The sequence below is a fragment of the Empidonax traillii genome, unplaced genomic scaffold (assembly GCF_003031625.1).
Source record: "Empidonax traillii isolate 1590-97213 ecotype Southwest subspecies unplaced genomic scaffold, ASM303162v1 scaffold247:size2371522, whole genome shotgun sequence".
In the NCBI taxonomy this organism is placed as follows: Eukaryota; Metazoa; Chordata; class Aves; order Passeriformes; family Tyrannidae; genus Empidonax; species Empidonax traillii.
This window is the reverse complement of record NW_020955440.1, coordinates 1,469,985-1,484,698: the sequence shown is the minus strand read 5'-3', so window position 1 is coordinate 1,484,698 and position 14,714 is coordinate 1,469,985. Positions and strand designations below refer to the sequence as shown.

At 39.4% G+C, this 14,714-nt stretch overlaps 1 protein-coding gene across 1 annotated transcript in view; it reads right to left on the bottom strand.

Annotated features, from left to right (window-relative positions):
* The window catches only part of EPSTI1 (epithelial stromal interaction 1), an 84,474-nt gene that overhangs the window by 56,161 nt on the left and 13,599 nt on the right, over positions 1-14,714 (bottom strand). Inside the window, exons 4-6 of the mRNA XM_027888908.1 lie at positions 11,561-11,634; positions 10,859-10,942; positions 5,108-5,181 (exon numbers count right to left, since the gene is read on the bottom strand). Coding sequence (XP_027744709.1) covers positions 5,108-5,181; positions 10,859-10,942; positions 11,561-11,634 — 232 coding nt within the window. The remainder of the gene's footprint in view (positions 1-5,107; positions 5,182-10,858; positions 10,943-11,560; positions 11,635-14,714) is intronic.

Here is a 14,714-nt window from a genome sequence, read left to right as displayed (position 1 = left end):
TCATCCAATATTCCTGGATGTTATTTTAGATGTAAGTTTCATTTATTATCTGAAGTAATAAGCATAAATCCAGTTTTAAGGAAAATGCAGTATCGTATCAGTCTATTGCATAGATTCTGTGTGCTCCATCTGCATGTGCAATCTGCTTCTATATTTTCAGCCAGCTTGCATGGGCAGATTAATGTGTACAATTAGAAAGCAACCTCACAGGCATTCAATAAACTGCCTTCATTATTACACTCAAGAGAGTCCCTTTGGATGTCTATAAAAGCCTAGTTTTCTGCCTGTTAGCTAAATAATTGACAACGCTTAAAATAATCAGGAGCAAATGAACAAAACAAAGACAATTGTGGTGAAAAGAAGCAAACAAAGGATTCTCAAGGCTGCAAACGTTTTTTGTGTGAGTTCTCTTTCATTCTCTCTAGCAACCTATATTAAAAGTCTGGTCAGGTTTACATTTGTACTTCTGTGGGGAAAATCTGTTGCCAGCCTGCTGGTTGAACCACACATCATAGGGGACTGGAAACTGGCAAGGACACTAGTATTTATCCTGTAAAAGTAGATAAATAAATAAAAATTCTGTTCTGATTCAGGTTTTATTCTCTTGCATTTTATGACTTTTGAGAAAACTGCTTTGGCAGGCAAGTGTATATCAACTTGGTTTGCTGAACCTCCTGCATTGTGTTTGGAATATGCACTTACAGGCACTCTGGCAAATTCTGTTTCCAGCTCCAAATTCTGAGCAGAATATATTGAGTGTGCACATGTACTCAAACACAGCAGTGCCAAGAATTTTTACAGGAGTACAACCTTCACAAAAACAGAGGCATGAATATGTAACAAAGGGAAGGATGAAGAGACACAACAGTCATCATGTGCTATTAGAAAGTAACCCTATGTTCTAGACTGCTTTACCCATTAGATAAATAGGTAGATGACTATCAGATAAACAGTGGACCACATTCAACACAACAGTTTTTGGAAAGTAGAATACAAATGAAATAAAAGCATCTTACTAGAGATCTGGGCTTAAACTGTATGGCGAGATACCCTAGAGTTCAAACATGGATTCACATAGCTGCACAGCTGAGAAAAGCAAGTCGTGAGATACCCATCCTCATTACTGTTTAAATGACAATGTATTAACTAAAGATGGATGACCTGGAAAGTCCTTTTCTTTGTTTCCATTTGGAAAGATGGACAGTTAGTTCTTCCCTCACACAGATTAGCAATTGCAAATTATGGACTATACAAGCTTTAACTACCTTTTCATGTACCCTGACAGAAACACCATCAGGACCATAACACAAAATGCATCCAAGATATCATGACTCAGACTAAAGGACTTCATTTCATGGGTAAGTAGTTTCTGGTAGAAAGTCAACACATACACCCCATTTTCTAAATTTGGCATTTGCAGGAACAGAACCACAGCAACATTATCACCAACAAATCCCTCGGGTGTTTTTTCTCTATTAGCATAAACTGTAGCAATCACTTCCTAAATATGCAGCAACTTCTTCATCCCAAAGTTCAAAGAAGCTTACAAGGCTTTCAAAACATAGGAAATAACTGTATTCTGTAGACAGAAAAAAAAGTCGCAAACTGTTTTTATTTTTAGCACTTACTTCATGTTACACCCTCTGAAAAGGGATTTCAGTGAGAAGTTCTTGCTTCTAATAGTGACAAGAATTTAATCAGAAATACAAAATTCTAGACAGCATCATACTTTATTAGAGGATGTTAATGACATGAGAATCTTAAGTGCCTTTCCTTATCAAATGGAAGCGGCACTTCATGCAGGAGAGGTACTGATTGGGCTGTACCCCTTGGAGGCTGATATGGCTAGAGGTGGTGATCAATTTTAAAAGGTTTTCCAGCTAATGAAAGTGCTGGTAGGCATTGATCTCCTCAGGAAAATTGTGATGTTGCAGCTACAGATCTTATAGAGGACAGACTAACAAGGGAGCTTATCTTTTGAAATGTCTCTAAGGGCCATGACTTTGCAGAGGTCACTGCTTTATACGCAGCACATGACCTTCCTTCCTCCATCTCCCAGCAAGCAGAGGAGATCAAAATACTCTAGCAGAAACAGCAAGGAAAGGGGCACAACCTCACATTTATTCTCTTCGCCTCTAGACAAACGGTATTAGATGATGCAAGTAATGAGTCACTCATTTTTGCATAGTAGGTCTTTTTTTTGCATAGCATGCCTTTAAATACCAAGCATTTCTATGTGAACAGGCACTACTTCACAAAATCTGAAATGTCACACAGAATCTTTCCATTACTCCTAGATGCTGTGCTCCATAATGCAAATGTATCTCAGCAGTGCATCCTCAGCAACATCCAGTGGCACAGATGCCCCTTCCTCTGCTCACCAGATTCCTTCAGACCAGGGAAGACACTAGTGTCACTCTGTATGTTAGGGAATACACTCAGTGCAAGTAGCTCTGTGTGCAACTACAGTGCAAAGTTGCAGGTTGAGTTCTGGGGGCCAGGGGCCAGGAGCCCGAGCCCGAGGCAAGAGGCCATGAACTGCTGACATTTGCATGAAAAAGGGCAGGGGGACCTTTGGTTTGGCCAGAGTACCTGACACTTAGAGACACCACAGGAGCCAAGGACCCCCAGACTTCCCTGCCCCTAGACTGTGACCTTATGAAAACTCAGCAGTTCCTTTGTTCAGGGTCCCTCCTCAGAGACATCAGGTCAAGCTGGTATTTTGTTTTCTAGTTATTGCATCATGATTAAATTATTTTAAGGATCCGGACGTATGAGACAGTGCTATGGGAAGCCTGGGGTTGAGCTGGTAAGGAAACCTGGTCTGACTGTGTGAGTTGGGGAGTGTAGCTGTGAAGGTGCTTCGGTCCCAGCTCAGGTAGTGCAACAGTGACTGCCAGAGTAACTCCTGGATGGTTAGACAGGGAAGTTTCCTTAACACTGTACAGCATAGAAGGTTTCATGCCTAACCAAAATTGCATTCACTATACGTAGTTTTTCAGTTCACTTCCGCCAGGAGTAGTAGCTGCAGGGCCATTCTGTGTATGTTCAATACGTGGTACATACAAACAACGTTCTAATAGTTCAACATAATCTCAAGCAATGGAGTTCGACAGTCCATCTTTACCTTCAGTTTCATCAGTCAATTGGTTTCCAAAGATGAATGCTCCCAAGCCTTTCCTTAATCAGTGGACAGAACAGCTGCCAGCCAGTCTACTTCTCAGTGCCCAGGCAGTCAGAGCTCCTGCACGACTTGGGGACTACCTGACTGCCCACACAGAATCATTTAGGTTGGAAAAGACCTCTACGATCACCATGTCCAACTCTTAACCCAGCACTGACAAGTCCAGCACTAAATCATGTCCCTAAGCATGACATATACATGTCTTTTAAATTCCTCCAGGGGTGGTGACTCAATCACTTCTCTGGGGCAGCCTGTTCCAATGCTTGATCACCCTTTTGGTGAAGAAATTTTTCACTTGTGGCCATGCCCACTTTTCCTATGTTTCAGAGGGTTTGGGCTTGCTTTTGACAAAACCAAACTTACTTTTTATGGAAAAATCTCTGAACATTAGAATTCATTTCACTCTAACCAAAAAAAGGTACAGACAGAGAAGTGAGGGAAAGGAAGAGATATGTCTCTGTTCATAACTTAATATGCCTTAAGACAAAAAATTATATTAAATTAGAAGATAAAAGCCCCGACAATCCCCTTAGGAAGAGGCAAGGCCCGTAACTGAGGACCTTGTGCTGCAAAGACCTGATGTGTCTGTGGTTCATTTAGGCTCAAAGAGAATGAAAGTTTCTAGTCTGCCAGAAATAGGCAAAGATCTAAAGCTGTGCAGAGTCTTCAGAAATCCTGAGGAATCAAGGTGTGTTTGGGGAAATCCACACCAGGACAAACAGCAAGCAAAACACCAATATCTAGAGACAAATGCTGACAACGTATTAAAGGAAAGAGCTGTGCCTGAAGCCAAATGGGAAGAAACGAAAGGAAAATACAAGAAAGACTGAGACAAATGACAAAGCACTAAAATATCTATGCATTAGAGAACAGAGTCTGGGCAAATGATGAAGACACTGGAGCTACCAGCATGAGAAAAAAGTGACTCCCTTAAAGGTCACAGAGGAGAAAAAAAGCAATCAATCAGGCTAAACATACGGGTGAGTAATTTCAGAAGCCTAAGATAAAAAAGGTAAAGGTGACTAAACAGTACTGTGTGTTAATTATGTGATAGAATCAGTTTGGACCACTTAAAAATAAATAAATAGGGTGGAGTGAATGGGCAAGGCAGGAACTTCACTGCCAATGGAATTAATTATGTCAGGACTTAAACTGTATCTCAATCTGATATTAAGGAGGTATTTCTGGGAAACAGGTCTTCACAACAAATCTCTACCTTTAAGTATGCTAAATATAGGAAGTCCTCATTATTACCACGTGGGTTAGATTTCTTTACTAGTCAATAAAATAAATGGGTGGAGACATAACTTAGATCCTGTTTCAATAGCTAGTCTTGGATTGAATGATCACCTATTGATTCAGTTAGAGAAAGAAAGCAAGAAGTCATTCTATAATTCACAGCTTTCATTTCAAAGTGTTTGTTTTAAGAAGCTAAGAGAAGTCTACAGAATCAAATTTCTCATAGAATAAGGTATGGAGGAGGCTTGGAATATTTCACAGAATCATAAAATCTTCAAGGTTGGAAGGGACCTCTGGATGTCATCTTGTCCAACCCCCTGCTCAAACAGAGCCACCCCAAGACAGCTGCCCAGAACTTTTGAATACCTCCAAGGATGGAGAATCCACAACCACCCTGGATAACATGTGCTCATATTCAGTCACCCTCAGAGTAAAAAAGTGCTTCCTGATGTTCAGTAGGAATCTCCTGTGTGTCAGTTTGTACCTCTTGTCCTGAAATAAAACGTTTCAAGTCAAAAATTGAAAAAAATAGCAACAGAAGCCAAATCCCTCCTGAGCCCTGAATCAGGAAAAAAGAAGGCAAACAAATAAATAATATTAAATAATAATTAAAAACCCAAACAAACAAACAAGAAGGATAAACAGATGAGGAATTTTAGGTAATAATTTTCAAATTTTACTTACTAATTTTGATCTTCAAGGAACATCTCTCTTCTTTGCATTTCTTGTTGTCTTTTTTTAACTTCAAGTCTCTGTGCCTACAACATTAAAAACAGGAAACCTTATTTGAGGTTTCCAATAAACAAGAAACAAACATTGATTGTTTCAGTTCCAGTATTTCAATATTCTGGTCTTTAAAAGATCTATGGCAGCAGTTGGGTACAAGAGTGACCTAATCTCAAATTTAAAAGTAATCAGATATGACCAAACATCTCCTAGTCAGAAATCTATTTAAAGTAGAAAATGACATGGTGCTCCTAGTAGATCCATGCACCCAAAGGGCCTTGTAAGCCTTGACACTTCTCATATCACAACCATGCTGGGGGACCTCTCTTGGAACATTGGTCCTAGTAAGAAGGTAAAGGACCCGAATCACCACACCAAAGCAGATGATAATCCTGAAGCACTGACAATGCAGTGATATGAGTACGTGTAACTCATAGACCTGACCTTCAGGAGCATTAGGCTCTGACCATCTGAATACATGCTAAGATGGATGAAAGTGGGAGACATTGGTATTTAACCAGCATTATTCTGCCTCAGATACCATACCCACTGCAAGAGTCAACCAAATCCTTGACACACGCAACTCCTTTGAAAATCTGGATACCACAAATTATTAAGTCCTTTAATACAAAATTGCACATAATTTCCAGTGAAAGGATCATATAAGATGCCTAAGACTCAAATTCAAGTAGAATAAAACATTAAAATAAAAGCAAAAAGTAGAGAACTTGCTGCAACAGCAATATGTAGTTCAAGCTAAATTCCAGTCAAAAGAAGGCCAGCCAAATCTTTGTTTTGGCTTGCAGGCTGTAGTTAGGTCAAATGTGAAGAGCAGTCAAAAGGCAGATCAGTGTATTAAAAGCACAAATTAGAAGTTTCAACCTGAGATTTCAGCCTGCTTTATTTTGAGTACAAGCTCCCACACTGTAGTTGGGGGGGAGTTGCTGAAGAGTTCCCAGCCAAGGATCACGGCAACCTGCATGGAGCAAAATACAGATTTGGACTGTCACTCTGCCTGTCACTAACCCTCAAAATGAAAAAAAGTAATTGGTTGATAACCCAGCAACCAGCCATTCCTTTGAAAAAAGTGCCCTGGAAATTTCAGACAATACTTTGCAGAGATGAGAAGGGAGGTGTCGGTGAAAATGGCTTATTTGGCCAGAGCCCCAAATCAGGAAGAGGACACTCTACCTGGGCAGAGGTGGTGTTAAGAACAGGGCTGAAATCCCTACCTCTATAATCTTCTTCCTTTCCTGCAATCAAAAACATTTCAGAAAAATAACAATTCTACTGGCAGTTATTCAATTACTTTGCCTTCAGCGATTTCAGGATGGGTATTTTTTAATTGGGTAAAGAATGACTGTCTGGAAGAGATTTGCAAAACAAGTACAAATTCCTCCTTCACATGTATTGGATTAAGAAAAAAAAATCCTTTCAGATATTTGCAAATAGGAAAAGAGCCACTATGTTTTGTGACGATATAAACTGCTATGAGGCAAATGACTCAGAAGTTGTTATTTGGAAAAAGGCAGTGGAAAATTAAACAAAAGGAGGAAGCTGAATCTCTGAATAAGATGCCCTGTTGTTCAGTCATTTGACATGCAGAAACAGTGGTAGAATGTATGACGTACTGATGCAATTACAAAATGTAACCAAACTGCAGTAAGGAGCATGACTGCACAGTACAGGTAAACTTTGAGAGTGTTTAAGGAATAACTGTTTTATTCCTAACCACTCCACCCAGAGAGGGATGACTTTTTAGGCAAAAAGAACTCCCACACATTTGTGTAACTACAGTTTACAGGAAAAGAAAGGAAAGAGGTAGAAAGGAAATCTAATCTGGCTTCTATTATAGTCAAAGGTGATGCTGATACCCTCAAGACACCAGTCATAGCTTCCAGACTTTTCCCCAACACTGTCCAACACTGCAGGCTGACTCATTCACCTCTGAAAAAGCATTGGATGTGGGATCTGCCACCATATTGCAAGGCTCTTGAAAGTTCAAATCCAAAGCTCGTGGGAGCTGTTGTGGTCTAGCTCCTAGTTAGAAAACACAGTGATATTAACTTTGATAAATACAAACCTTCAGTATCATTGCTGTTTCCCACTAGAAAAAATAAACCCACGGAATATCCTACAGCTATTCTACCACCAGAATGGTACCTGAAAAAACCCCAAGCATCTTGAAATTACTCATTTGTGGCTGACATGATTATTTTTTACTCTGGAAGCTTACCCTGAGACCTCTGCTTAGGATGCATACAAGTGGCAGGCAACATGACTGGAACATTCTCTAACTAGCGGCAAACAGTAGACACTGCCAAAGCACTGTACATTTGGCAGCATCTTCAAAAACAAAGCCAACAGTGGAACAGCTGTGATACTGAAGGTAAACATGTTTAAAAATACTAGCAGAAGGTCTGTAAAGTGCCTGGTTTTAACAAATTCCTGAAAAAAAGGCCATTCATGCTGATTAACACAGTCAAATTAAAAAGTACACGTTTTGATAAAGAAAAAATGAAATTACAGCTTATACTAAATAAGAAAGTTTCTAAACATGACAGGACTATTTACTGTGTGAGGTAAGAGCAAAAAGTTGTGTGAGGTAAGAGCAAAAAGCTATATGAAGTAGAATTACACTGAACCTTCTCACTTCAAATTACTTCATTCTTTTAATATTCAGTCAAGACTTAGAGTATACAAGGAAAGGCCAAAGGCAGGGTAACAGCAACAGAAATTGAAAGACAGAAAATAGGAATACCTAGTGCATTGGAGTTATCCTATTTTATGTGCAGCACAAATTTCAAAAGTTTAAAAAACAAGAAGCCAAATCTCTCCCTCTTTCTTATTTTTGTGAGAACTTCGACAGTCCTTTCACCCAAAATACACAAAGGAAATTATGGTTTAGTCTGGTCAAAATCTGTGATGTGAAGAGCTACACAAAAGATACCAAACTGCAGATACCTACTACTAATGAGAAATTATAAAAGAACTACTTCCCATTTACTTCCACACTTTCTGCAGATCAGACATGCATCTCAGCACTGGGGACAAAAACAGAAATAGAGAACTTCCTGCTAACGCTACAAACTCTTTTTCAGATTATTTCAGTGAGCACTCAGAGATCACTATCTTAGAATATTCAAACTCATGCAGCCCATGGTCACCCCATGAACAAACCACAGCAGTCCCAGGGCATGGAGCTCTCATTGAGCATGTTGCAGACCCGGGTATCTGTTCACACAAACCGGTCCTGCGGAACACAGAATGAAGAATCTTCCTTCTCTCTGAGAGATGGAGAGACACAAGGTAGATGCCAAGTTCATTGGTATTCCAGCACCTAATAACCTCATAATTTATTAAAGAATGACAAAGACTGGCAAGTGGACTCCTACAGATGGTAAGGCAGACCTTCCACATTTGGATACTGCTTTGGCAGACACACAGTTTTCTCTGTTCACAAAGACAATGAGAAAGTGGGTGCTGTTTTTTCTGCAAAATCAGCATTAAAGTAGTAACATAAACAGATCATGGGTTCACAAGCAACACTGGCTGTTGGCGGAGGAGCTTCCAGAACAAACTGCACAAAAATCAATAAGATTTACGCAAATGTTCCGCTTTATTTACACAACCCGACCTCTTATATACTTTCACTGAATTCTTAGAATTAAGGAAGAACTGAGCTGAGTATCAGCACCCATTGTAGTCATAGCACATTAGTCTGTAGGGCTTCACCATTCATGTTTTTTGGCAAAGCAGCTTCCCAGCTGTGAAAGTTCCAGGGCTCCTGCTGATAAAGCTGGCTAGCTGTTATCTCCCTCCAGACTGTCAGACAATTTGGTCTTTATTGAATGAATACTAACCTTGAGCAAAAGAAGCACTGGCCAGCAAGAAAAATGGCCTGTGAATTTGCAGAAAGACATGCTCTCAGCCGACGCACTGCAGGTGCGGTTGAATACAAATCTATCACTTCAAATAAAAAGCTCTTTTCTTGTGATAACCAAAGCCCAACACTGGTCGTACAGCACCACTTCTCTAAGACCCCTCTCATCCTCAGCTCTTGGGAGCCTTTCATTTGCAGGCAGGGTGAGACAGACAAATTGAGACCTTGAAGTGGCTTTCCAGCACGCTCTTCTTAAAAACAAGGTTGAGTTTTTAACACACAGTCATCTTCCAAGAAGAAATGTTCATCAGCTCAGTTATTGTGGAAGACAATCTGAATAAACAACTTCAAATTAAGAGTCCCCCTTCATGCTTCTTTCTTTTGTTTGACTGCTTTTGGGTATATGTTTATTTAGTCAAATTAGACAGTCTGTTTGGTAAAGATGTTTGCCATTATGTTGCATTCTCCTTTAGAAGAAACTGATAGCTACAGTTTTACTATCTACAACATCTATAAAGATTTTATAATCTGTGGGAGTGAAGGTAAGGAAATTAAAGAGTATGAAAACAAAACTGATACATGAATATATATTTTACATATAACTAGAAATTATAAATAGCAGCCCTGTAACATTTTTCTTGCCCAATACCCATGGGCAAACACCATATATGAAATAATTAAACCTCTGTCTAACATTGCTATCATCATTCTATACCTTCTGGAACTATACGTGAGCTGGTAACCATTAATGACATTTTCCCCTGGTAGTATTTATTGCCCCTGTGAGCTATTGCATACAGGCTTATCCCCAAAGATTAATACTAACCACTGAAAGACTGAGAACAGACTAACCCTTACCTGGAGGCAATTACAGTTATTTTTGTTTATGCATGCCTTTGTACGCCAACCAGTATTGACTAGTTTTAATTAACTTTCAACATTCTGTTTCTGCACAGAAAATCATTTTTACTGTTGTGGAGACAAAACTTGCAAACCTGAAATCTCCCTTTCTCTTCCTGTTATTGTGGACATCTGTATTGTGTTTCCTCTCTTTTCTTTTTTCATTTAAATTCAATATTGCATTTTCGAGCACTATTTGACTGCCACCAAGGAGACACAAATGAACTTTTACAAAAGGTTTGCAGCACAAAGGATGAGAAGATGCTTTGTGAGAATAACTAGAAAAAGAAAACAAATGCAAAATCATAAAAGAAATTTTGGAAGTGAGCTATCATTGCTGTCAGTATATGGAGAATATTGGAAGGAAAAGTGCTCTGATATATTAGCAACACATCTGTGTGTGCAAGCCCCAGAGGGGCTGGAGGGCCATGTGCTCTCAGCACAATGCAGATGGTCTACACTGACCTTTTCATGATTTGGATGCCTTTTCCACCATAATAGGTCAGATTTTCTAGTATTCTAGTATTCTTCCCATGTCCACAAGCAATTATAGACTTCTATAAGTTCTTTGTGCCATCTGCCACAATCCAATCTTATAGGGAAATCTCATGTCAAAGTGAACCACATAACCTGCATACACAATGTTACTCCTGACCTCAGCGTTCTACCTTTCTGCTAACTCTTCAGGATGGATGCAACAGAAAGGCTGGAGTTCCTGAAGAGCCAAAGGAACACTCAAGCTCCAAAGAACACCAGGTCACACATCCCTTAGTCAGCTACAGAGAGGTTAAGGACTGGATTTCCTAATTCCTTGATGCCATCTGGGGTTACCATTTAATTTAATTAGCCTGTTCCATGTAGTTCAGCAAAATCAAGCATCAAGACATGAACTCTTATATGGCTATAACCGCAGTAACCAGGTTTACCTTTTCTCTCTGAATTGTTTTCTTTTTCAGGATTTCAGCTTCTTCAGCTGCCTTTTTTGCTTTTATATATTCTTCTCTCTTGTGCTGCATAACATAAGCATACAAAATTATTTTACATATGTATTTATACAAGGAATGCATAAGGTAACCTGATTCCTGTAATGTATATCTTTCAAATCTAAAGTGTGTTTGGGGAAAGTTTCCAAAATTTTTTCCGTAAAATGAGACACTAAATAATGCAGCTACTCCAATACTGGCTTTAAGAAGGCTGAGAAATCTAGGACTGATAAATGGGCATCCATGCAAGGAATCACACAGCTGATTGATAACTTACAAGCATTTATACATCTTATAACAGGAACAACATTTCCACATAAGTACAGGTTAGGGTGGTACATTGATCAATTAGTTGAAGTGCAGGTAGCATGCCAAAAGATACAACAAGGCATATAAGTGGCTTTACAACTGTACTGGTTATAATTTTCTATATCATCTGTGATACAGATTGCTACATATTTATCGACAGATTTCTTATTTTCTTTTGTGCAGAACATTTGTTTCTGATTTCCTGCTGCTTCCTTCAGGTTTCATTACTTTCTTCTGCCAAGCAACTCTGAGTTCTTTTTATAGTCGTATGAAAGACTTCATGAAAAGCTTTCTTTTGAATTCTAAAAATAAACAAAAAAATTTATTCTTACCAACCTTTTGCTGGTATTTAGATTGCATGAGCATCATTTGCTGTTTTTGCCTTGCTTGAGCCTCTGATTCCTTTCCACCTTAAAAAAACCACAAACATAAAAAGTGCATTTTTTATGAACATTTTAACTGCAAATACCAGTCATTTTGGAACACTGCAATATAACAGACTGCATGTATGCATATACAGGAAATTTTTCATAATTACAGTAGCTGTCTGATATTAAAGAGAACAGATAGGAGACCTTTTTGATAATTTTATTCATCCATCAAAAGCACTTGCTTATTATTTACAGATCATCCACTCTACCAACAAATATGTCCCTACAGTATATAATCAGTTTACTGAGGAACTATTCCATTTTCAGAAAATCAGTCAAGCTTTGCAGGTGAGTTTTCATTTTCAGATCCAACTATCCACACCTTTGCTCAGTTTGTCACACACATACAGAGTCAGAAATTCTATCACCAGAAAGTTTATCTTTTATCAAAGTTAGGATCTTGGACTCTGCCAGCTCTAATGGGATGCTATCACTGTAATATTTTCTGACTAATGTTTTGGCACTAGAAGAAGAATCCCCTTTCTGAAATGGAAGTCAAGGCCTTCTCTCACACACCTCACATTCATATCCAGGTAGCAGAAGGTGTCCTTATTCAAAGGTATGGCCTCTCTTTTGAGAACATCTGAAGCTCTGGCCATGATGTTCAGCAATAAAAAAACAACTCACAAAACAAAACAAACAGAAAAACCAACCACATAAAAAACTTGATACTAGGGCTTAAGGGATGGAGGACTTTGATTTTATTATTCTGCTCTACTATTTTTCAAAGTATTTTCTTGCTTTGGGAGAGCAAATAATTCATTCCATCAGTTGTCACAAAAATCAACGGCAGCTCTTACTCCATTCAGAGGATAGGGGCTGTATTTTCCTCTGCTGTTTAAATGAGAAATTCTCCTCTATGTGCCTCCTAATTCTACAGAAGCAGTTGTACCAATCTGTGCAACCTGAGGTGCCTGAAATCCTGGGCTGCATCAGAAGCAGCACGGCCAGCAGGTCAAGGGAGGTGATTCTGCCCCTCTGCTCCACTCTTGTGAGACCCCATTTGGAGTGTTGCGTCCAGCCCTGGAATCCCCAGTATAAGAAGGACATGAACCTGCTGGAGTGAGTCCATAGGAGGGCCTTGAAGATGGTCAGAGGGCTGGAGCACCTCTCCTATGAAGACAGGCTGAGAGAGTTGGGGTTGTTAAGCCTGGAGAAGAGAAGGCTCCAGGGGGACCTCCTAGAAGCCTTTTAGTACCTTAAGGGTACTAAAAAGGAAGCTAGAGAGGGAATTTTTGCAAGGGCATGTAGTGATAGGACAAGGAGGAGTGGCTTTAAACCAAAAGGAGAGCGATTTAGATTAAATATAATGAAGATCTTTTTCACAGGTTGCCCAGAGAAGTTGTGGATGTTCAACCCCTGGTGGTGTTTGAGGCCAGGCTGGACAGGGCTTTGAGTAACCTGGTCTAGTGGGTGGCATCACTGCCCACTGGCACTGGCAGGGGGGGTGGAACTATATTTTATTTAAGGTTCTTTCAGACCCAAGCCATTCTATGAAATGTAAGACAAATACACTAGATCTTTCAGAAGGAATCACTCTTTTCTAAAGCTAGCTTTCTCCACTTACTAATGGAAGGTAACTAATCTTTAGATGCTTTTGTGAGGTTCAGTGAATGGGAGATCAATTCCCTAAGTGTGGCAACATTTCTACACACAGAAATAAATCTGTAGGATAAGTTCTCAAAAAAAGACTGGCCATGCAGCATACAGGCAACAAGCTCTGAGTAGCAATAAGCATACAGCTAGTATTGAGTGGAGTGACTCCTTCACAGGTCTAGAAAATAAAATGGCTATTAAACGAGTTTTTAAACCTTTTGGATGCTTAATCTCTCTTTTCTAGCCTTTTATTGGCAACATTTCTTGTGTGCACTGTACCTTCTTTACATGTAGTGATGAGCATCATCTCTAAAGAAATATTTTTCTGATCATTATTAGCTACAGCCTATAGCCTTTCAACCAGGTTTAATTCATACAAGGCTTGGCTGCAATGTGTCAAATGTTTTGCTGAAGTCAGAGTATGTAGTGACTGGTTGTATATGATATGATCAAAAAAGTGACCATTGCATTTATCAGGCATGAATTGTTCCCTCACTCATTGCTTATGGAGGAGGGTAGAACTTGCATCCTTCGTTGCTCTAATCTCTCCATGGTGTTTGAAAGTTTGCCAGTCAAATATTACAGAGATTAAATCCAGAATACTTATTTCCCTACGGAAAGCACGAGTGTTAAGAAACTTCAAGAATTCTCTGGTGATTTGGACTAGATGTGTAAGCTCTTAAAATCACTCTGAGAAAACAACACATGATACTTTTTTACCTTAATGAGTTCCTACAGTGGTGAAATTAGAGATGCCACTTATATTTTTTTTCCTTCCTTGAGCTCTCTTCAGCTCCAAATTTGTTCCTGTGGGAATGATAAGATCTAATAATCTTTGCACGTTATTTCTTTTCAGAGGTACTGAACATAGTGCCTGTGTCTCAGTCTCCAGGAGTCTAAGTTGCAGCTAGACAATGACTGAAGGGATTATATTTTCTTAATTTTTTTCCCCCTCCTAATTTTCTTCTTCCTCAAGAAAGTCTTAAAATCCTATAGGGCCAGAAGAAAGTAAGACTCCCCCCAACCAGTCACTGCAGCTTTGGCACCACATCCTCAGTCATGCAGCCAGCCCCACACATTCTGCATAGACACCATACATCAAATTTCTGTTTTCAGATTTCACTTCCTTCAGAAAAAAAGCTTTGTGATTCTTTTGTGACAGAAGCATGTCTTCTAGGAACTGCTTACAAGCAAGAAGCAGATATTACGCATGAATTCACAAAGACCATGTCTGGCCACGTGACTGCACGTGATGGTAGGAATACAGGGCATTACCACCACTGCAAACTGACTCAGGCTGCACGGCAGAATATATGGTACCAGTCACCTTAATCTAAAAACCAAGTCTGGGTTGGAGTCAGTTCAAAGTCCTCTATCTTTCACCTGCTATCTATTTTTATACACATTATCCCACTGCAAACTTATCATGTGTAGTATGGCAAAGGAAGAACTTAATTTGCAGG